Raw genomic sequence first — 24,826 nt, 5'->3', positions numbered from 1 at the left:
AGGACAGGACGATGTCAATCCTAGCAAAATATGTGAAGAAGAAATCTGTTGTGGCAAAACAACTACTGTATATCTCGACACAAAAGCTGTCATTTAAAAAATCGCTCTTAAGCCGGCTATGATGTTCAAACTCCTTTTTGAGTTCCTGCTGCAACTCAAAATCCAAGACAACAAAATACATGAATAAAGTATACGTCTTTGGAGGCAGTGGTTTAACAAAGTCATGATGCCAAAATGTATGTTTCCATGCAGATTTGTGTCACGTGCCATCTCCCTTTTGTCAGATTTCCCTTGATAGTATTGTCCTATTGGTTCTTTCTTATCTAGGAAACAGGATGTGATGGCCGACATGCAAACTGCAGACTTGTAAATCAACACTTCCTTTGCTGTGGGTAGGAAGTCCCCCTCTGAAAGCATATGGCCACAGCGGGACGCACAGATCGCTTAAGTTTGTGTGTGCATTCCTGTGTTTCCTCTCAATAGGATTCTCAACACGTTATTTATCCCTCTCCTCTACACTGTCTATTGTATCTCTGCCTCTGAACAAGCTCTTACGGCTAATTAAATTGACCTCGGCTCTTATCTTACACACTTAAAAGAGCGGTAGACGCCACTGACAGCTCGGGGATCATCACGAGGCCAGGCTAGAGGTTACACCAGAGAAGAAAGCCCTGTCTCAGAGGCTGACCCCGGCCTATTTCCCCTTGGTTTTTTTTTTTTTCCTTGCGGATAAACAGTCATCCCCCTCTCTGCACTGACAGAGTGAGTTGAGGCGAGTAATTCCCCAGTTGGAAAAATCTCCCCTGGTCTTTTACTCCATGGACACTGCTTCTGTGCAAAGTGAAGCCAGGCAGAGTGTGCGTGTGGCTTTTGATTTAAAAGCGCTCACTCTCAGATAAATAGACAAGCAGCTTTGATGTGCCTGGGATAGAAAAAGCAGCGCTGGGTGTGTGTTCCTCGTGGAAGCTCTGTTTTTTTTGTCTGTGAATGATAAGTACTGTGTTTGACATGTTCTGCATTTGCAAGCAGCAGTTGTTCACTTGAAGATGTGCTATTTCATTTCATATTGCCATTTGTGAGTCAGTTGAGGCATTTACAAGATGCTGCAGTTTTAGTTGACAGGATTTCACATTGTTGAATATCATTTGGGGTGTTTTGCATGCCCGCTTTGTAGGAACATTTTCCAAAGATTACTCTGTAGCGTATGGAGAGCTGAACTGAAACTGGTAATGCACTGAACTCTCCACTTCCCTGCCCTGTCTCCATCTTTGGCCCCTTATGTGCATATTTTTGATATTGCTTTCTATGCTATACTGTTTGCTGTAACCCTCTTTGCACCAAGGGTTTTAGAGTAACATAAATTCTCTGAACATGTGCTTCACATGTGAAACATCGCCGCTCACCATTATGACTTGCAGATGGTGTTCTGAACACACAAGTCTATTAAAAACAAATTTGACCCTTGATGCACAAAGTTTCCATCTTGAAATCTGGCTGACTGTTTAACACAAATGAAAAGTCAACATTAATTGAACAACAACAATTTTTTAGCAGTTTTTGTAAGCGACCTCATAGCTATAAAGTAGTTATGATTTGGCATCCAAACCTCGTAGACTAATTAATCAGTATTATCGCTCCCATAAAAACATGGCAGCTCTAAACATGATGAGCCATTTTGGGTTGCTCTGTAAACTATCAATCGACACTTGCTCGGGCAGTGATCCAACTGCTTTCCTTTTAAAAAGCTAAAATATGGCACTGCTGGACTACACTAGACCTAATATTTGGAGTAGCGAATTTTAGAGCTTGACGTTTAAATCATTTTCAGTCTGCTCTTGATTCACTCGTTCAATACTGCATGAAGTTAATCTCATCCAGATAATACATCACACCGTTTGGGGGTTTAGTGGGTCCTTAAAGCTTGTGCAGAGTCTAAAATTAATTACGGGTATCTAAATTGAATGCCTGTGTAAAAGTGTCTGGAGGTGTATATCTTCTCTCGGCGCGGGCAGATTTCTCTCCTGCATGGAAACAACGAGGCCTAATTCATGTCTTCAGTCATTTACACCAGACCTGCTGTTGTGTGAGGGTAACATGTCATCATTGTGTCATTAGAGCCGCTTTTTGCCCGATTGTGTGAAATCACACTTTTTAGTAGCTTGTTAAAGAAGACTCAAGTGGTGACTTAAGTTGGGAGATGGCATGTGTGGAATAGCAGAGACAGAAATAGTGTTTTAATGAGTAGCTTTAGTTTTGTGGAGATTGATTTTGCATTATGCTCTCAAGATCGGTATGCTTTGTGCGTTTGTTTCTTTGCTAAACAGACACTCAAAAATGTATTACCAGCGTTATCAGCATTAGGGCTGCACAATGAATTGCAACTGGATAGGAATCGGATTTTAATAGTTGTGGCTGGCAAATTGCAATGGCTGGTACTAGGGTGTGTATCTTTTGTAAACAACAAACTTTTCCTGTGGTTGTAAACCTGCAAACCCTTATACCTCTTCTCTCAAATGTCACCGCTCCGGGACACATTTTAAAAAGCTAAATCAACAGAATCTAGATTTGAACAATTGCAATAGTCTCCAGAAGGATTGCAACTGATCCAAAAGGCAGTTTATCGTGCAACGATCCGGAACATTGCCGAATTCCAGAATGTGTTGCGTGTTATTGCCTTATGAGCCCATAGCATGAACAATACCACGTCTTTTCATGCTTTACGGATAATCATTGTTCATTCTAAAACTCAGACGCTCATTATAGCTTCACTGGCTTCTTTTGAACCTTTGTGGCCACTTCATATTATACCAACTCTTAACATTTAAGCCAGCATATTACTCCTCCTCTTAATTGAAATCTAAAGTGAGCATGATTATGGTAAGCCTCTCTGTCACGTCACTAAACCCTTTCGGTATGCCTGTTCCAATATGGCCGTGGTGCGTAGCTGCCGGTCTAGACTGGAGTCGCACAGCTCGGATCCCTCCAGCACTGGGCCTGCCTTGTTATTGCAGCTGTGTTGTCTACAATACATCTCTTGTTGGAGCGCAGCGGGAGGCGGCTCTCAGCTCCTGGCATCTCTGTGTGTCTGTGCGCTACGATCACATTTGAACCGTTGGAACGCGCCTCCCCAAGCACAGACATTTTATTTTTTTTATTTTTATGGGAGCATGTAGCCGTGTGTCTTTTTATTGAATGTCCCATAACTTTTGTACCCCCCCCCCACCCGTGTTATCGCCGAAAACAGAATGTCTGACAGGCACCCGGCTCCATTTGCATCTGCACCGATATATTGTTACACGCGCGGAGAGGTAATTTGCATGTGATTATTTGCATATTGTACAAAGCCGAAGCAGCCGCACCCGGACCACCCACTGTTCGGGCCGAGCGGGGCATCTGGCGGATATGGATCTTACATGATGTATTACCGATAGGGCCGGTGTCATCGCTTTAGACGGACGGACAGACGAGGTCACCTTCAGAGGCGCGGCTAAGGAGGAGGGGGGGGGGAGAGATGGTATCTTCAGAGAGGGGTGTCCACATGAAACATTAGCGTCTCCACTGGACATCCACTCTTTCATATAGCACGTGTGTGTGTGATCCGCTGTTTTTATGTCGCTTTGATTATGTGCCTTCAGTCTCCAGCCAAGCGGTGCCCCTCCCGCTTTTCTCTCATCTTACGTGTGTTTGTGGAAATCACCAAGTGAGAGGTTGACACGGGAGCTCCTAAAGTCAAAGATCGCCCGTGTTTATTTACTGTGGAATGTTTGAACGGGGCGCAAAAAAATGTTCCTGGCCCGTTCATTTTACAACCCAAAGATGATTGATCTGCTGTTTGCAACTCAAGCACTGGAGCTTTCAGCTTTAATACCGGTTTCCCAATGCAATGCAATAATGTAGGGTTTTCAAATGGGTGGAAGGAGAAAAACACTCTTCCACACTTAACTCCTTTAAGCTCGTCTAGTTTGAGCTTTTTGTGATTTCATAATAAGCCACAAGAAACGCAATTATCTAAAGTGCAGAAGCCTAATTTTACACTACATTAATTTTTCATAAGATCCACTTAGTTCACCCCTGGTCGGTGTCACTGTTGATTAAGACACCTCAGCAAATATTAACAGCTATTTTTATTTAACATCTTCTCCTCAAAGCGCCGCTACTCGACCAAATCCCGTGAGATTTGAATCTAGCTGTTTCTCTGTGTTTTTTAGTTTGCTTTTGAACTATTTGTCTATCGCTTCATTATCTGTCTTCGTATCCCACACACACACACATCCTAGCCCCGAGTCTAAACCTTATTTGCATTGCTCATTCATTACAGCTGCATTTACATTAACCTACATTTTATCCTGGAAGCAAGCCGCCCATGTGTTTGTGAATTACACCGGGGGAGAGAGTGAAGGGGGGGGGGGGAACACACAGCGATTAGTATTGGCCCTGGCTGCTTCCTCATTTCCTGCCTTAACCTGCTCTCAGCCCCTTTCTCTGCTTTGGGTCTGCTCCTGCTGCCACTATTGCCTCCACACACACACACACACACACACACACACACACACACACATAGACACACAAAGGGGAGTGGGATTAGCTGCCGGGCAGACGTCCAATCTGACGCGCACAAACACACGCTCAACACTGTGCTTGATATTCATATCCTCTCCACACGCCCCGCACTTCTCTTACTCCTCAGCAGCAGCAGCGGGAGCAGTTGCACAGGCAGCATTAGTAAGACGTCTCATTACCTCACTGGGCTAGGCTAACAAGGCAGAGCTAACACAATGGAGTGCTCAACCAGTGGAATACAGCGAGAGACTGCAGGGTTGGGTTCATACTGTACAAACTAGGCACCCATTAGGCATGACTCAACACAACAAGCAAACGGAGACAGTTAACCCTTTAGGAAAACATTTGGCTTTCGTTATTATAAATGCAGTTGACCTTGGCTTTGCGTGGACAAGGCTATCTATTGCGAAGGTGTACTGTTTCACAGCCTAAAAATGTCTGAGATAAATAAATCCACTGAGAAAGACTGGGAAGGTAAGAACTAGAACAAATCTTTTGCTACTGACCCCTTGTGGCTGAAGTTGGTATCTCCGCCTCACGCAAAATCTAAAATTTGGAGTTGAGTCTGACAAATAGCAATTACCTTGTTGTTTTTTGTTGTTAATAGAGCCTAAAAGAGTAGACTTTATGAATCAAAGCGTTACCTTACTGCCTTGTACTTGGATGCCCTAGTGATTCTTTACGGGGCCATAACAGCCATGACTTCACTTGGCACTGCGTGTGGACCTGCCCGTTGTTTAAACACCGCGTTGCTCCAGTCTATATGTAACATTCCTCTGGCCTTTCCTCTGTGTCTGTCTCCCATTTAGAGCAGTGACTCACTGGTATTACCTTGAGACCAGACAAGTCCCTGCTCTGCTCCAACAAACACACACTCACGGTGACTTACGCGCGCAGGAAGCCAGGTATCAAACACGGACAGCTTTGAGCGGCTAAATGAAAGGGGCCGAAAAGGCAGAAATGACAATGTTTTTCTGGCGAGCTCTAACCGTGTGTCTGAGTGAGCGCAAGAGCTTGAGGAATAAAGTCGGTGTTATGATCGGGACAGCCAGATATGAGCTCTCCTAACCGCCTCCATCTGTCCAGCAAACATTTGAAAGCCTCGCTGTGCCTATATGCCTGAGTTTCTGTAAGGCTTCCTTCTGACAGTGTCGGATTCCCCTTTTTCTTTGTCCTAAAGTCACGGTACACATCCTCTGGTGCTTCTCCTAACTAGCATCATTAGTGAAACATATAGTCTTGTTTCCTTCTCGCGCAAAGCCTTTCGCCGCTTTCTGTAACGCCGCTTAACTGGCCTTAAATGTCTTGGCTTGGCCCTCAGTTCAGCGGGAGTGTTTTCCAGCCAAAAGCAAATATTTAAGTTGGACTGCGCCTGGGCTGTTTTATGGAGCGAACAGCTAAAAGGCTTATCCATTTTTTTTATTTTTTTTTACCGCCCCTCTCTGTCTGGATAGAGGGCAACGTGGTCAACATCATGCGTTTTCCTATTATATCAATCGTTAATTTAACCGGCTCCCACTGGGCTTTTGAAATATGGGGGAATGGGGAGGACAAAGGCCGGTGTGTTGGTGGTTTTATCATGAGTGGAGTGCCGTACATTGAGAGAAGGGGGGTGGGTGCTGCCTGGTCATGTGTGCCACTTGTGATCCTCCAGTGCATGCGCCTGTGCTTGGCAGCGGCCCTCAGCCCCCAAGTCTTAATTAGTATCATCTGTGCGCCATGTGACTCCACCCCACTCTTCTCCTCTCTCCCTTTCCCTTCTCCACTTCAGCCACAAGCCCATCTGCACAAGTACGAGCTGGACCTGTTAGCACTGCAGCAGATTTACGGCCAGGCACTTTATAATGAACAGGTGGGGTTTCCAATGTGGCAACTATTCAGTCTTTCTGTGACTCATTTGCCTTTTCAAGGTAGAAAGGCATCGGGCTGCACTGTACACGGCTGTACAATGCGCTGATGCATGAAGACAGCTCACTCTAGTGCCCCTTGTGGCCACTTGTAGTTCTTTATTAGACATATAACAAAAGAAAATGTTGCGTACGGGGGAATAATAGCTTCATATGGATAGATATACATCGCAGGACGAATTACTTTAACTTTTTAAAGTGAAAATAAAGAATAGGAAAATTCTTGCTTGATATATTACAGCACTCTATATTATATTAAATGTAGTCGTAGTGGTGATTTTGCTTCTTCTGCAAAATTGTTCGCCCTTTTGTCGGGGCTTGAACTCACAAGGCTGGAATTGGAAAAGTGTCTCATTTGGCATCAGCTTTATCCAGTAGACTACCAGCTGCGTCAAGATTGTTACTTCTTTTGACATTTTGCAAATCAATGAAGAACTCAGATGTGGGAAAATCCCTACACACGTAACCGCGTTTATCAATTTTCTCAAACAACGTGGTTTAAAAATTCGACTTACTTACAGTGAACCTGACAGTGTTTCCTGTGTTCCCGGCTTTTCACTGCTATGACTTGAAATATTTTTCTCCTTTCTTTTCCTTTCAATCGTTTTATTACTAAATTTACTGGTGTGGTGATTTATATTACCCTTTCTATAACGCTCTGTATCTCCACACATCTCCCCTCTCAGCTCGCTGTCACATTGCCGCTTAACCTCAACCAGCGACTGTGTTCAAATGTGATTTACGCTTCTTTGAAAGGAGCTTTTAAATTTCAAGCCATCGTGGGCGTTTATGCTTAAAGTCACACGCACACCTCGAGCGCAACAAGAGCAAATCTGCCCACTTTGAAGAACGCCTAATGCTCATCCAATCCAATATGGAGGCTGCCTGACAGATGGGCCCAGCGTGTTTGAAGCAGAGGGCGTACCATTTAATATCCAAACAGGTCAAGCCAACGAGAGGCAGAGCAGAGACGGCCCTGGTGTCGGCACGGAGCAAAGGTCCTGCCAGTGCCACCACCTCCGCAGCTGGGACCCTCCACTCCTCCCTCCTCCCACACACACACGCACACACACGACCATGATGGGATGGTTGCTCTCGTTACCGGGCAGAGGAGTAGCAGTCGTATTTTAAAACACAACCACATTTACCATAGCCCTGTGGAGTATGGAAAGCTACCCAAGTATAGCACTAAGTGACCATGCTACTTAGGTGCTGCAAAATCGGGAGACTTTTCCTTTGTGTTGTTTTTAGTTCTTATTATCTTGTATCGTTTTTGTGTGTGTGTTTTGGGACTAATAAACCAATTACCCGCACTAGTCCGAATTTCCTTCATCTTTATTGCTCCTTATCCCCTGATCCCACTGCCCACTTTTTTCCCCCTTCCCCTGTCCCTTGTCCTTACTGTAAGCCAGGTTGAAGCATTACCGTGTGTATGGCCACTGCCCGCACTGACAGCCTGATTTAGAGGTGCTTTCTCCTTTCTCTGACACAAGCCCCTCAGCCTGCCCCGCTCCACTGCTGGGCCGCCAGAAGAATAGTGGTGCTTATCCTGAAAGCCTGTTATTTGCAAAAAAAGGAGAGAGAGAGAGAGAGAGAGAGTGAGTGCAGTGGCTCGTCTGTGCGTGTTTGCTCACACAGCACGCCGGCATCTCTTTTTAACAACCTCCTTTGTCAGTCACTGAGATGTCGGAGATTGCGTGAGCACAGCAGATCTCTTGTACCTCGACAGTGTATGTATGAAGCCACTTTCCCCTGTGTGTGTGTGTGTGTGTGTGTGTTGCTGGCTGGCCGGCCAGATGGAAGTGCTTATGGAGTGCTGGTGTGCTGGCGGATCTCCGAGAATGCGAGAAAATGAGAAAGGGAGAAAATGCAGAGTGGAAAGGCCTGGCCCATCAGATCCATCATGTTTCTGTGTTTATGCGCCTCCCCTGCTCTAATCTTATCATGTCGGAGGAGCAGATTAGTCTTCCCCGATCCCCTCTCTGTCTCCAAATGCCACAATCAGCCTTTTGTTCTTGTGCTCGCGGTGCTGAGGTGAACACTCCCCTCGCCTTCTCCGCCCTGTGTGCCATTTTTGAGCCGCGCCCGTCAATGTCACGCCGCTACCAGCCCTGATCCAGCTCACCCCGGCCTGGGGGGGCAGCTAACTAAGCTGTTAGCCCACTAGCATGGCTCAACTGCTTTACATTCCTCGCTAACACCGAGAGCTGTGGCTGCTGTGGCTGTCTCTTTGACCTCCCCCTCCTCCCCCTCTCCTTTCCTCCGAACCGCCTTTGTGCTCAGGAACTTGTTTTAAGTACATCTATTTTGTTGTAAGTTGGCCTGTTGAACTTTTTTTTATATTCTCGTCTTTTCTTTTAGGTCTTTTGATGGGCTGTAGTTATACTTTCTTGCTTTTTTATCCGGGCTTTCCCTCACTGATATGCCACAGCAATCCATTTAGTTTCTACAGAGTTTGTACATATTTAGCATTGGTTTTAACCCCACATGCCTGTCTCTCCATTTTACGACTTTGTTGACTGCTATGCTCTCTTTTGGCTGGATTTTGCCGGGACTGTGTTTTTGCAACAGCAACAAAAAGAATGATAAACTAAATAAAAAAAACAAAATAAAAAAAATATTGTATAAATAGTGTGATTGCGCTGAGCACCTGACGTGGGAGACAGGTGCGTGATGAGAAGTGTCTTTCTTTTCTCCTTCGGGCTACTACCCCTTGGCTAGAGTCCTAGATGGTGCTGCTGATGTGAGGGGGGTGGGGTCTGATGGGCGATGGGGGTGAGCAGTCCCACGGTGTGCAGAGGAAAAGGAGAGTGTTTGAAAAGCAGTGAAAATAAACCTTGGTTTCCTGTTAACGAGGTGCACCGGGGCCCTGTCGTGTGGGACCACTGCTCTGGTTCTGCTTAAGCTCTAATGTTGCAGAGGGGGCTGGGGGAGGGGGGGGCGGGAGTGGAGGTTACAGGTTGTAACAACGTGGCTCAGTTTGGTTACAGGCTCAGCTTCTCTACCAGGCTTCAAACGCTTTGTTAATGCCACAAGTACAGCTCACTCCCAGGCCACCACATCGACTGTAGGCTCTTTTTTCTTTTTTGTCGAGAGAAACTAATTTACTCTTAGACTTATTTGCGAAAAGGGGAACAGGAGCTCTTGACATTTAAGACCCTTTTTTTCAAAATTTTGAGTATGCATTATTGTGTAGTTGTTATGATGTGGTGTCACTGGTTTGCCACTGTGCCACCTGTAAAACATTATGTATTGAACCGTTAATGTCCTTAATCTCCATGTGCCATGTGACTTCATATCTTACAACACTATAAAGACAACTGCACTACTTTTATGGACCCAAAAAAGCCGGCAACCTCTGCCAGACCCTCTTTTGTGCCGCTCATCCGTTTTAAGAGAGTGATAAATGCCTTTGTCTTAGCAGATAAATTTAATTCATATTTCAAAGAACCAGATGTAAATGGTCCCCTTACGGCTCACGTGAATGCCTGTTGCGGGGGCTCTAATCCAGCTCAGCTCTGGTGTGAGAGTGTGTGCCAGAGAATGCCACTGGAGGGAGGGCAGTCGCCGCCATTGTCCTCAGCCCCGGAGCATGACTTTCAGATTTATATCTCCCCAATGAATGGGAAAGGGAAGCCTAGTGTTGTACCCTTGGGGGCTTTTTTCAATACACCATGAGCAGTTGTAATTTAAAGTCAAGGGAAATAAGACCATCTCGCTCCTCCTCCTTTATTTCAACTCCTCACCTCTTAGTGTTACACATGTGCTTTTTTTTCCCCCTCCGTGTTTCATTTCATCCGGCGCAGTAGTGGGTTATAGTGAGTCTCCCCGGCCTCTCCGCGGTGAGCAGCGTTCCCAGGGTCGGGGCGCAGGGGAAGGGAAGGGGAGGTGCGTGTTTAGCCCCTGGCAGGACAGACAAAGATGGCTGACAATGTGCAGGGGCTCGGCTCTCGACAGGCAGCGTGGAATGTCTGTAATCAATTCAGCATTGTGGTCGCTGTGTTGGCTTCAATGGCGGGCTTAGGCGGCAACGCCAGACAATGCCGAGTGGTGGTTCATCCCGGGCTGTCCGTCATCTCGTTTTCATTTTCTTCCGTGTTGCTTATGCCATCTAATCGTTTTGTGTGTGTGTGTGTTGTCGTTTTTTTTTTTTTTTTTCTTCTAGCAGCGCGTTTGGAGGATTGCGATAATTGAAAGCCGCGGCGCACTCCCACACTACATGCCCCATATGTTGCGCCTCCCTTTTGGTTTTCTGCCTGGGAGCTCTTAATGTCAGTGTGTCTGTACAAAGCAATCTGATGCCTATACTCGGAGATAATAAATGATGTTTTCCTTTTAAGATTGCTTGAGGACTCTACAACCTTCTGTCATTCAGGCTATTGCTCTTTTGATTCTTCATGTTAAGCGTGCAGATAATTAGGCAAATACATTGGTTCCACAGGAAAAAAATTAAGATTGATTACTGTGGAATAAAAATACAATCTCACCCGTGATCAGCAAATCACAAAGGCTGTTTGAAAATGTCCTCTATTAACTACAATCTTATGTATAGACTTCCTAGTGTTTATCCTTTCATATACAGTACTCCCTGTATTGTTTCAATATCCTCTGCAAGAAACATAATAAACAAATCGTGTAGATTAGACCTTTATAAACAACCTACACTGGCTCCACAGCTCATGTTTCAGCCTTCTCCTAAATGCTAATGCTCTTAAGATGTGCACTGTGGATAAACCTGAAGCTTAAAACATGCATTACAAATCTTATTGCAACTGTAGCAGAAAAAAAACCTCTCTTACATATTTTTCTGCACCCATTCAGCTCTTGTGTAAGCAGCAGTTAGTCGACAATCCAGTCGTTCCCCCCCCCCTCCTCATAGACAGGAGGTGCTGCATGGCTGAGCTAAGTGGGGAGGGAAGAGCGGGTGGGGGGGGGGGGTACATGACGTCATCCTATACATTTCTCCACACAGGGCCGCAGTCTCTCTCCATCAATGTGGCGCTCTGTCGATTCACAGTCATCCAAAGCCATGAGCGCATGACCGGCCTCCAGCTGCTGTTTGACACGTCCGAGCTCACTTAGCCGAGGTGGTGGAGGACAATTGGAAAAGCCAGACACTAGACAGTGGTTAGAGAGAAACAGATGTGAGGTTACATCGGTCTGGAGCTGTTGTTTCAAAGAGTGAAAGGAATTATATATTAGCGCTACATGGGCCACCATCAAAAATAAACCAAGGACTGAACCACGTGAAAACATAGACTTACTGGTAACACACACACACAAAAAACCTTCCTGACTGTTTTGCATTGCTTTGCTGCTTTTAAATTATATATTACCGACTTATGGTTCATGGCGTTCTCAACATTTCTAAGTGGAAGCAGATTGATGGTATATATCTGGAATCTGGCACTGCTTTCTGATTGGATAATTGCCCCAAAAGCCAAAAAAAAAAAAAATGCACTTACTTTATGAGGGGGATACACAGTTAGGAAAGGTTTGTCAAATACTTCCAATAAACCATTCAAACTCTACCTTAAGTGCTGCAAGATTATTGTCTTAAGAGTTAACCACTATGTTTTAGTTTGGCAGGGGTAACTCGGTTGACATAGCTGCCTTTTAATCTGTCGGTGATGATTTCAGACCAGTCTTAAGCCTCGGTTCAGCTTGTTTTACTTTTACCATCAACAATAGAAACACCCCGCACTGCACGAGCACAGACTAGCACTTAACATTTGAAACCATTAGAAGTGTTTTGGGGAGGAGGATGATTTGCTCAGCTGCAACGTCTCCTGCGTTTCTCCCCAGTGACATAACAGAACAATGTCACTGAAGGCTTTAAATATCTCCGCTGTGACCTCATCCTCACGCCCGCACACACACACACAGTTACAGTCTGGAAAGATCGGATGTTAAACTGTCTGTCTTGAATTACTTCTTGGATTTTCCCCTCCCTTGGTTTTTCCATGTGCGCAAAGCGTCGGCAAGGGCAGGTGTGTGGCAGTTACTGCAGCGGTTAATAAAGCTTGCACAAGGTGGGGTCATTTACTCGAGTAACTTGTTGTAGAAAGAGAGTAAGAGAAGTCATGGTACCCTTACTTAAGTGAAACACTGGGTGACTGTTTCCATTGTAAATCTGTAAAGAAACTCAATCTTTAATGTTGATAGCTGAATAGATTTTTTAAGATGTGGTTTGTTGCAAATATTTCACTTTTTCACTTTATTTTACGCTGTATTGGTGGTTGGTTTGCCACTGCTAAAACATGTTTTTTTATATGGGGGTGGGCGGTATATCTGCCAACATTTTGGACCATTTGGAGGCAGTGAATTGGTGCCTGGTTTGAAATAGGCAAGAGGAATGAGTGGCGAACACAGAGCTGCAATCGAGAATAGCCCAGAATAATGATGTGACAATTTTGTCCTGTATTTTATTGTCATATCGTCCTGCCCTATACTTTCACACTCAAACAGTGCTTCCCTGCCCGATCAGTATTCTCCCCAAGCTACTTTTATTTGAGTAATTATTTTGCTTTTGACTCTGCTCCCTCAACTTTATTGAAATGAAATGTGACGTGACAGTGTAAATATTCTACCTACTTTACATTTACACACCTCCAGTCAGCAGTGCAGGTGCGTGTCAGTTACAGCACTGCATTGTGGGTAATAAAGACACCGCAGGGCCAGAGGGAGTGGGTCTCAGGCCAGTTCTTTCTTTTTTTGTAAGCTCTGGGATGGTCTGTTGGGCTCATATGAAGACCCAATAAATATTTTATAACATGAAATAAAAACAGTATTTTGCCCTTTTCATCCCTCGCCTCAGTCAAAGCTCTTCACTCACACTCGCTCCCCTCCTCCTCCCTCCTTTCTTTGACTGCTCCTTGAAGCCGAGGCTCTGTTCCCGCCCCAGTGCTTCCACCTGCTGGACAAATAAAGCAGTGCACTCCTCGATGACGTGCACTTAATTGGATGAAACAGTAGGTGGCAGCACTGAAGGGGTAGTTTGGAAAGTGGTTAGGATCAAGGAGATTTCCCACTCATTTCTACAGCTCTGCTTTTGTGTTTTATTTTCCTTGCCTTTTGTACAGCGCAAACAATATTCAGGAATTTTAAACAATAGAAACTGTCGCGGTTGTATTAGTTGAATTGCAGTCAAACAAATACATTTTCTATATGTTTGCATTAGGCTACTGCCCTCGGTTAAACAGAAGTGCATTACAATGTGTCACACCACATTTAGGCTGAGTACAATATACAGGTTTTATTCTTAGATTAGATTAGATTGAAGAACTTGTCGTTGCACATGTACAAGCAGCGTGCAATGAAATGATCAGCAATGCAAGCAAGTATTTACAGCAGTTACCAAAGTGCTATTCTAGATTACAGATTAATAGACACTTCCACCCCCATGTTTCTGCTACTGCTACTACTACTACTTCTATGTTTGCTGCTAAAACCATGACATTGCAGCTCCTCTTCCTGTTATTACTGCGTTAGCGCATGGCAGGGTTGTTAAAAAGGTAGATTTCTTTATTTCATGCAGGATTTTGATTTGTACACGGTGGATGCTCATGTCTGCTTTGTTTGGTCCTCGTTCCCCAAACAAAGCCCCATCCCACTGTTTGTTTTATGGAGGCTGTAAATGCTCTACAATCCCTTTTTAATTGACTTGGTCTCTCCGCGTGCTTTTGGCATCGGCCCTGTAAGTCATAAACAGCACGTCTGCGCAGCGTCAGTGCGTTTGCCAACAGCCCGTTTGTGATGTCGTTAACAAATAAAATAATGCGTGTCTGCCTGCGCCGGGTCTGAGCTCTGTTGTTTTCTCTGTGTGTTTGCTGCAGAGTAAACGGGACCATCTGCTGATGAATGTGAAATGGTACTACCGCCAGTCAGAGGTGCCTGACTCCGTCTACCAACACCTGGTCCAGGACAGGAACAATGAGAACGGTAAGGCAGTCGTTCCACAAGACGCACTCTTTATTTTATTTCAGCAAACAGACAAGAGCTACACAAACCTCTGTGCTAGGGCCGAGCGATATGACAAAGATTTTTTTTATTCGATATAGATTTTCGATTCTTTTTTTTTTTTCATCATGAAATTAAACACATGTAGACATATTTTGTACAAACCTAAGGTCAAACAAGAACAAATGTTTTCCTTCAGTTTCATTTAACACACAAAAATCTTCCGTTGTGTCGTCCAAACTCCAAAAAGGAGCTGTTTCTGGATAAAGAAATGCCTGCAAATCTGTAGATTATGAAGTCCTATGACAATTATTGAGTAGAGGTTGCGATTTCGAATAATTGCCCAGATCAAATACATTTTACAAATTCATATTGTAAAATAATAAGTAAAGAATAAAGGCTCCATAGTGTTACTGACATCGCTTGTAAATCAACCAAATATCAATAATATCTAATAAAATTTAGTTAAATCATATGGCTTTTACTTTGAAAGATAATGCCTTTTTAAATTTAGGCTGAGACATAAGTATCTTTGTTTTTAGTATTACAAACAAGACAATAGCATGGAAAGAGCTTGTTAACTAACAATAATGGGGTAACAAGACATCTTTCTTACCCTACATCCAAGAAAATACAAGCCATGTTTCCTGGTAATAGTGTGTTATTGACATGAAAGAAAGCCAGTGCGTGTCTTGCTTCCATGCAATTACCACCATGACCACCATACTTTGCTATTTCCATGATATTATGTTATTACTGTGCTCTCATGCGCTACCCTTCTTTATGTAGCTCCAGTTGGCTCCTCTCCTCCTCAAGCACCTCTGTCACTGTGCGGTCTGTCAGTGCACTTTGATACACTTTGACGAGACGTGAATGACTTTTCAGACTCAGACCATAGACGGAGCTGGTGAAGCAGTGTTCCTCTGGTGCTCGAGGCCAGACAGCAGTCGAGTGTGAATCACTCAGTCACGTGACCCTCTCCACTCTCGGCTCCATCAGGCACTTCACACTGCAACAAAGACACAGGGACAGCAGCTTCATGTTCACAAACACCAAACCACACAAAAATAAACTATTGCTGGTATTTATTCACTGTTTTTTAATCATTATTGAATAGTGATATCACAGAGATGGTGAAAAATCTTTTCTCCAATGTTGTGAATTAAATAGAAGCAACAAATTATGCCAAACCTTCTCTGTTTGGAGAACTGCTTCTAATATTTAGCCAAATCTGACACCAAGATGACAACATAATCCTCTGTTAGTGTTTTATTAAAAGTAGTACAACAAATGGGTGTTTCTCAAGCTCACCACTTCTTGTTAATATATCAGTAAGTGAATGTTTGCATATTATCACACAGATTATTACCGTGCAAACGTCTGTTGAATTACAAGGCATATTTCAATGAATAACTTTGCACCTATCACTTCATGTTCCAGGTGCACCACTGCAGTTATCACTCTGCACCACATTTTCTCTTTAGATAGACCAGTATTTCACTATCTGCTGTGTGTCCTTGCAGCAGTGCGCGCAGTGGGAGCACAGGATTATTAGAATTGATGTCAGGAGGCCGGAGCTCAGTGGCCACCAGCCGATACAAACCGGGTCATTTGTCAAGTGCGAATCTTGGCCCGAGCTGCTGATGCCCCACATGGGTCATTTTCCTCCTAACATTATGTCCTACTGTCCTGTACAACTGCACAACATCGACATTATTGAGTTACAGGCCACATTATTCACCTCTGTTGCATGAAGATTATTGTATTTGCAGGTTAAATGCAGGAGTCACTGTAATCTGTCACCGATGGATGAGTCTTGATGTTTTATGCAAAGACATGAACTTTTGATTGTTATTCCTTCAGACTCGGGCCGGGAGTTGGTGATCACAGACCCCGTGGTGAGGAGTCGAGAGCTCTTTATTTCAGACTACGTGGACACGTATCATGCTGCTGCTCTAAGGTAAATAATACAAAATGGTGGTAGATGTAACGGTGCCAAGGCAACACATGTCAGATAACAGGCGCACTTTGAAGAGCGGAGTCCTGGGGCGCGCTGAGAGCTCACCTTGAAGGGAGCAGATCACGCAATATAAGCCGTGCGGTGTGTCATCCACTCTTATTTTCAGTTAGTTCATTGTGACGTCTGTTGTTCCCATTGCTTATGTTGTGGGCTCTATTATATTCCTTTAATTTGATAATAGATGTTAGCTATGGCGATATATACGGCTTACCAACGTCTCTTTAAAGGAAAAGAGACGTGAAAGAATAATGGTCTAGTGTTGTGCTTTGAGAAGATTTTCAAGCTTGTCGAATATAAATAAGCTGTTATTATAATTATTAAGTGAAAGTTAAAGGTTTAAGTTATCCCAGCTTTATACAGTACATGTGGTGTCAGCAGACGCTCCGTCATAATGATAGTAAACCGGTTTCTTCCTTTCACTGGGGACTTCCTGCCTGTGTGTCTTGATCCATTCCTGGCTGACCACCTCTCCCACTTCTCCCGCGCTCTCCCTAACCAGAGCCATGTGTGAGCGGCTCGGCGGTGGCGGCCAGTCAAAGCCCCGTCTCCCCGAAACCACTGATTTCAGGGCAAATTAGCGGCAACATCTCCTCCACAGAGCCGCCTTTGATTTGACTTATTCTCCAGGCTTTAGATAAATGGGAGGGAATTCCAGTGGGATGGTGTAACGCCGCAGCTCTGCAGAGACAGGCCGCCTTCATGGAGCACTTTAATCTTCTCAAGTGCAGGGAGATACCGTTTCTGTGTGGGTCTGCCGTGCCTGTATTTGCCTGTCTTGGCTGTTATTGTGATATGGACAGACATAGAGGAGCTAAATGGGAAATGGCATTAAGGTGTGAGTGGGACTTAGTCGTTTGAACTCTGTGGGGGTTATGTTAATTTGGATTTGGTCACATGAGCTTCAGAACATCTTTTAGGAGGTCAAACTTCACACCATAACTAAATTGCTGCAGCCTTTGCACTTGCATCCATTCAAATTGTAATTTTGCTTTAATGTTCCACAACCTGATGCAACTTCCTTTTCAAGTGCAGCATGCGTCGCCAGTCCCTCATTATTCATATTTCAGCCATATATATGCTAAAAAGGGTACATCCCAGAAAAGCAGACATTTTATCAACCTTGTGTTTTTCCTCATGAAATGGGTTGTTCCAAAAATGTGTTGTTGACCCAAAGTCTCAAAACCTGTGCCCCCCTGACCCACTGTATACAACACCTCGAGTTCACACACCGATCTTAAATAAGCTGCCTCCTTCCTCTGCTGCAGCCTGTTTGTCACATTGTTTTTGTGTCTAATGAGAGTGTGTTTTATCTCACACAGGGGGAAATGCAACATTTCTCATTTCTCCGACATATTTGCTGCGAGGGAGTTCAAAGCCCGCATCGACTCCTTCTTCTACATCCTCGGATACAACCCAGAGACCAGGTGAGCGATGTCAGCCCAGTCACTGTGGCATTTATGGACACTGTTTCACTGTAACATAGAAAGAAAGAAAATGATAAATTGTTGACAAATTTGCTCCAACAACTACATTCCTTTTGCAAGAAATGCAAAAAACGATACTGCGTGCACAATTATTATGTTGACAAGTTTTTCCTTCACTTTTCCTTAACAGAAAGTCTGTGCATGTTTGTAAATGAAAGGAAGTGTAGCCAAAGTAGGTCCACGCTCTGAATCAGGTGTAGAATTCTTATGCAGCTATTTTTTTTTAAACACAAAATAGGAAGGACAAAACATCTGAAAAGTCACAGAGGGGGTGTAGCCCCTTGAAATTTAAAAAAATATTGGGATAGGAGGGACACAAAACCATTAAACCTGTTTCAGAGTTTTTCATTCAACGTTTTGCACGTTTAGCCCAATATCACAACTAGGGCTGCAACTAACGATTATTCTGGTAATCGATTAATCTAGCGATTATTTTTACAATTAATCGATTAACCGCTTAGCTGTGAATGGTGTATGAAAATGGTATTTTTTAATTTTTTTAATCACATAATGCTATAGTGGCATCACTTGAGGACATGTTGATGGAATAAACTTAAAGTGAGTGTTTTTGCAGGCTCTTAGTGCCAATTCTGCTTTATGACTGGATGAGACACAGACAGATATTTATGAAATTTTCAGTGTACAAAACACTAAAGACCCTAACTTGTAAAACAAAGTAGGTTTCCATCAAAAATTAAAAAAAATGTCATTTTTGCTCTTTTTAAGTCTGTGTTTACTAGAAAACGATTAATCGATTCGTAAAATAGTTGACAACTATTTCAATAATCGATTAGTTGGCGATTAATCGATTAGTTGTTTCAGCCCTAATCACAACAGGAGCTGCCTCACAGGGCTGCACCGAGCATTAAAACTAAACAGAAAAAAACAAAAATGGTTGCATAATAACTGAACGCAATTCCTCTCATTACAAGCACCGCCCGGGCTTCAATCCAACAGCCGTTCAGTTTGACACAGTTTGACACAGTTTGACACAGTTTGGAATTTGAAATGTGAAGAAAAAAATAACAATAGGGTCAAAAAACGATGGTTTAAGTGTTTATTTGATATGGACATAACAACAGCATTGGACAAACCAGACACCTTGTTTTTAGTGTTATAGCAAAACTACTAATTTGCAACACGTGTCCATAGGAGGCCAGGAGACACATTTCAGGGAGAACTAATCATTGTGCACACAGTGTAATCGGTTGTTATCATTATTTTAAAATGTACAAAGCTGCAAATATACAGTATTTTGGAACTAGTCTTTGATCCAAGAGTATTGTACAGTTAACAAAGTGCAATTTAAAAGCATTATAGAAGGTTGTGTGGAGAAAAAAAACATATCTTTACTATAGACCAGTGGTTCCCAACTTGTTTTGGGCCTTTCATTATTCTCTGAGTACCCATTTTCTTGAGGATGTAGACAAAGATTTACAAAGTGATCAACTACTTATTATTAACTACTCAATGCAGGGTGCTTACTCCTGAATGTTGGGTTTGAAATTGTTCCCAGTCGTGTTATGTGCTCATGTATTGACTCATGTTATAGACCATTACCATATAGTTAATTTTCGTGTTTGATATTGGGTGTGTTGAAAGGGTTTTAAAAAAGGCACAAACTAACAATTGTAAAGTATTGTTAGCATAGTATGAGCTTTGCAACACCATCTGCATTGATTTGGCCTGTGCCTTGGGGGGTGAAAAAACAACGCTTTTATGCATGGTTTGTTACAATACCTTACAACTTTGAGTGACCTTTGCTGGATTTTATCTGTGTGAACACTTTTCAATTACTTTTCCTGTGTTTGACATTTCTGAGTTGCCCAATGCTTTAAGCTGGTCCTTTTAATTGGACGATTTACTGATTTGTTGTTGTTTGGGGTCTGTCACGTGCTGCAGTGACAGTCCCTGCAATGGGCTCTGAGGAAAGCCCGTAGGGATCCCCCTGTATTGGGCCCCGTTCGGTCTCCTCTCCCCCTCCTTCCCCTGCTGCGGCTGTGCTCGTTTGGTATTCTGAGCGGGGTGTCTGCAGCCTTGCAATTTCACTCGTGTTTATTATGGCGCAGACATACGAGCAGAGATGAACTCCGTATCCCTGTGTCGCATGCGTGTCCGCCTGCCAGCGTGTGTGTGCGCGTGGTGCGCGCCGGTGTGAGGTCGCAGCACATGCTCAGTTGTGTCTGGAGAGAAATACGTGCAGACTGAGGTCACAGCACAAGCTCCGACACCTCTCCGGAGTGAATGCGTGCCGCTCCATTTTGAGCCCCTTGAAAAGGTGGGAGAGCCGATCACGCGCAGTGTCACCGGCCAACCTTAGGGCGATGGCAGACATGGACGATCTGTTCAGCCCCAGGAGGTAGGTGTGCGCTCCGGTTCCGTTCCTCTCTCCTCCCGGTCTGCGCGCTACGAGGCTCCACGCCGCTAATATTCTCGTGTTTTACGCAGCAGCTATTTTAGAGGAGTGCTTGTTCTGTACACGCATGGCTGTCACTAGCTTTACCTGTTGTCGTTCTTCTGTCTGGGAGGCACAATAACTGAGACAGACAACGAGTCTCTCATCGCAGACGGCTTTGCGCATCACTGCTTCCTACGTGGAGCTATGTGCACAATGCAGCGCTGTCGTCTGCGTAACTGCAACAATAAAGCTCGCGAAATGTCCCTCGTATTCTTTATTACGCGGGTATAGAGCGGAGACCCCAACCCGTGGCTCCATTTTGCAGCAGCCCCTTGTTTACAACCGAGGTGATATGGCGCACGCGGCGATATACCAATGCACAACACAAAGCACGAGGGTTCCCGGGACGTTTCCCTTTGCGTGTGTGTGGCGCACGCGGATCCCCGCGCTGTTTTACGTGCACAAAGTTTCAGTCTGTTATTGCTATGCTACAATTATGTCAGTGTGCCACAGGCGGCCGCTACGATTGGCTGAAATTGATGGAGGGGGCGGGGCTTGCCTTGATTGCTCTCTCTACACACAAAGTGGAGCAGATTTGTCGCTATTTTGGGTTTAATGAGTAAGTCTGTAATGACTTGATGGGATTTTCAGCTAATGCTATATGTGAACAAGTGTTAAACTGACATCCTTTGTCCCTTCAGAGACTTATTGGGGACAAAGGAAAACGAGTAAGGAGAGACTCAGACTTTTTTTGTATAGAAAAATAGCCATATGTTTAACATTTGTATAACAGCTGTAATTGCAACTTTGTAAGCTCACAACTCCAATGGCCAGCAGCAGACATGCCTTTATATACTTTGGCTTGAGTTTGGGTCTGAAATACAGTCGCTGTCTCTATAAAAAACCCTTGTCACGGTGCATTTATATTCTGGCTCCCCTCTCGGCCCAAAGCTGTCCTCAGCCCGATGTCGGTCGTCGGCTCTGAGGATTTGCCTGTCTAAAACATAGCTGTGCTCAGTGCTGTTTTTATTCTGGTGCATAGGTCCTCATTTGTCATCCTTACAGCCTGCCGCCAAAGCACTGCTGACCCGGCTCACTGCTCACCGTCAGGAACACGTTTGGAGAAGTTTTTTTCTTCAGTCAATGCTTTCCATATGAACAGGCAGTGTATTTTACTCTTTAGGTTTAATGCAGAGTTTATTACAGTGATTCGCTGTTCAAGTTTTTACCTTTGACAATTTACAGTTGCATTTTTATTTTAACTTTGCAATAACCGAATTTAAGTCTCAGGTTCAAAGCACTGTAGTAAAAGAACCTTTCTCAGCTTGCCTGTAATTTTAAAGTCGCCCACTAGGGGTCACAAGTCAGCATACACTTGGCTTTGTACCAGTCCCAACTTTACATAAATACAGAAATAGACATCCAGCATAAGAAAAAAAATTAAAGTATTTAGTATTCAGTATTAGCATTTTTTTGCAATGTCTAAACTCCGTTCTTGATAAGTTGAAACTTTCCACGAGCCACGAAGAACGTTAAGCTTTGAGTTATGAAATCCATTTATTGAAACTTTTACAATCCAGAGCTAAAGCACCACTGACGCACAGACCACCCCATTTTCATTTTATCAGCCTCATTCATCAAGTTTGTTTGCCAACTCCTTGCTTTATATTTAGTTTGCCCTGTCTGCCGTTGAGTGTTTGTAATAAACGTATTGAAATATTGCAGCATTTTCCCCGAGCGGAGGCAATGTGTCAAGCTGCCCTGACAGGCCCGGGTCATTTACTGCTTTTGAAATTTTGTTTTTTGGCCAGCTTACCACAGCGCAGTATACATTACGCATTCAAAACTCGCCGTCCTGAGCTGATCCTTAGGAGGCGAGACACAAGAGGGAGACATGTTTTTTTGGTTTGGGCGGTTTTGCAAGCTCTCGTATTTCCGCTGCTTGATCGAGTGCGTGTGCTTCTCCGGGTGCAAATCACGCTGACAGTTTCTGGGCCGCCCCGACACTCGAACGTTAAAAAAAAAAAAAATCTGTGCGGTTACCTAGGCAACAGGAAAGGAAAGGGGTTTTCAAAGGGAACATCTTGTCATTTCCTTTAATCCACTGCAGCTGGAGAGACGGAAACACTATTATTAAATTGCAGTTGCCATAGTTACGCACATTTGCACCGGCAGCCGCGTCGCCCCCACTTCGCCCCGCGCTCATATATCCTGCAGCTCCCCTCCTCTTTTCGGGGTTTTATTGCTGCATCCACAATATCAGGTCTGCTGCTCGCCCAGTAATACATGCTGCCTCTCAAAGCTTTTGTCTCGAAAACAAAAACGCCGAAACCGAAATGTACATAAAGGTTTTGAACCCAGAGAAGCGCAGATCCTGCTCACTGACAGATCTGACTGACAGGATGTCAAATCAATATTTAGTTTAACCCGATCCCTTTGTCTCTCCGCAGGCGTCTGAACAGCACACAAGGGGAGATCCGAGTGGGCCCCAGTCACCAAGTAAGTATGGCACATGCTGAAAGGGCAGTCAAAGAATGATTAATGCTGTTATAAATTAAAATACTAAACTGTCTGTCTTACTGCTTCATAATCCTTTATTGAGCTCAAAGTCCCTGCCTCAGAACCTGCTCAGTAAATTTTCCACTCTTTTTGAAAGATTGATCAGCTATGTGGTGAATACTAACCGCTATTCACTTCTAGCGCAAATATTTTCATAAAAAAAAAAAAAAAACAAGTACTGGAAATGTAGTAAATTATGCTTTTGTAAATTTTTGCTTAATTACCTCATGGATAATTCGCGTTCATCATTCTTTTAAACTTTTAAACTTAAAACTACTTACCCCTTGCTTTCAGAACCGAGCGTGGGTTTCGAGGTGGGCGGGACTGTTAAGCTCCATTGTGATTGTAATTGGTCTATTATATAAAGTATTCAAAAGAAATAACAAAATAATTCAGAACAATACTTTTTTTTTTTACTCGAATTGAATGACATTGGGTACAGAATTCCTCAAACATGTCTTCTTTATTTACTAAAGAGTTGTCCAGTCCTGTGCACAGTTAGCTGTATTTTGTCAGCTCGGTCTAAGTAAGTTTAAGACTGAAGTGACATTAAGTATCAAGACGCTGCCTGCTTCACATGCTTCATTTAGATCCAACAGCTCCAGTTACAGCCACAGAGGGTACTGTCTCACTCACATTAACGTCTCACCGTGATCCCACAGTGTTGAGTTAAGCGATCGAAGGATGCCACTTGTAACTTGTGCCCATTCCACTCTGCCAGCACTCACAGGGCGATGACAAGGGACAGAAAGAGGATAGTTTCTTCAAGCTTGTCTGCTATTTTTAATGTGACTCTAACTGTCCTTATGCTCTTCCCTGAAACTAATTAGGCCAAACTCCCGGAGCTGCAGCCCTTCCCCTCTCCTGGTGGACAGTCGGTGACAGAGAATGAGGAGCTGGTGTGGATGCCAGGGGTCAACGACTGTGACCTTCTCATGTACCTCAGAGCCGCAAGGTGAGCTGCCTGTGCACAACCTTGAGCCTGAACTGAAGCTTAAAAGCGCTTGTTTAGTTTAAGGTACACCAGAGCACGAACAGTATCTACACACAAGTCTGAACTTTTGAAAATGGCCTATTAGACTGGTCCCGACTTTAACCGTCCTCTAACTTCACCTGACTTTGAAAACGAAAAACAGTGAAATGGCACAGAGCGATCTCTAGCTCCGAGTGTATTGTTACTTTTGAATAAATACCATATTGATTTCCACTTTAAACGTTTAAATAGACTGTAAGCATGCCCACTGTGTTTCATTTGAGTTGTATATTGATACACTGGATGCTGTGCCTACAGGAGCATGGCAGCCTTTGCTGGAATGTGTGACGGAGGCTCAACAGAAGACGGGTGCCTTGCAGCCTCTCGAGACGACACTACACTCAACGCACTTAACACTGTAAGCAGTTTGACTTTTCTGGATTACTCCCGTATTAAAATCTTTACAAAATGGTGTTGGATCTGGTGCTGCAGATCTAGGTGAGTGTCGGAGACATTATAGTACCTCCTTCAGTGCTCCCCCAGCCAATAACGCTCAAGCCATAATGAGGCATTTGTCTGTCACATGGACAATGAATACTGAGGAATCAAGCACCAGAAAAAGATTACAATCTTCATAAACAGGGCATTTATATGCCGACTCTATAAAGTGGGAATTAACATAGCGGGCAGGTCATTGTCACTCGACCTTCCTTTGCATCTGCAATTCCAATGAGTAATGCTTGTTTATTCTCAGAGGAGAGGACTCAGCACCAGCTATTTTTCCCAGTCTGGCTGACAATGGCTTAGACCTATGGCCTGCCTATTTTGTGTGTGTGTCAAGGTTAGACATTTCAGCTGAAAGCTTTTCTGGAACAAAAAAAAAGTAAATAAGTTGCCAACCCATGATGCTCCTAGGAAAATAAATTTGGCACGTAAAAAACTCATTTAAAAACGAATGAAAAATGA

General features: G+C 43.9%; 1 protein-coding gene across 6 annotated transcripts in view; it reads left to right on the top strand.

Moving 5' to 3' along the window:
* rerea (arginine-glutamic acid dipeptide (RE) repeats a) overlaps positions 1-24,826 on the top strand; it is a 161,987-nt gene that overhangs the window by 109,394 nt on the left and 27,767 nt on the right. For 4 of the 6 annotated variants that reach the window (XM_079558572.1, XM_079558573.1, XM_079558574.1 and 1 more), the window contains exons 4-9: positions 14,303-14,408; positions 16,290-16,386; positions 17,766-17,870; positions 22,779-22,827; positions 23,718-23,842; positions 24,179-24,278. In XM_079558572.1, coding sequence (XP_079414698.1) covers positions 14,303-14,408; positions 16,290-16,386; positions 17,766-17,870; positions 22,779-22,827; positions 23,718-23,842; positions 24,179-24,278 — 582 coding nt within the window. Of the gene's footprint in view, positions 1-14,302; positions 14,409-16,289; positions 16,387-17,765; positions 17,871-19,982; positions 20,290-22,778; positions 22,828-23,717; positions 23,843-24,178; positions 24,279-24,826 lie in introns of those variants that run through there. The other 2 variants (XM_079558576.1, XM_079558575.1) reach the window with 2 other exon arrangements.

Source organism: Gobius niger (genome assembly GCF_951799975.1).
Source record: "Gobius niger genome assembly, chromosome: 6".
Classification (NCBI taxonomy): Eukaryota; Metazoa; Chordata; class Actinopteri; order Gobiiformes; family Gobiidae; genus Gobius; species Gobius niger.
The sequence above is the reverse complement of the archived record's forward strand: the minus strand, read 5'-3'. Positions and strand labels throughout refer to the sequence as shown.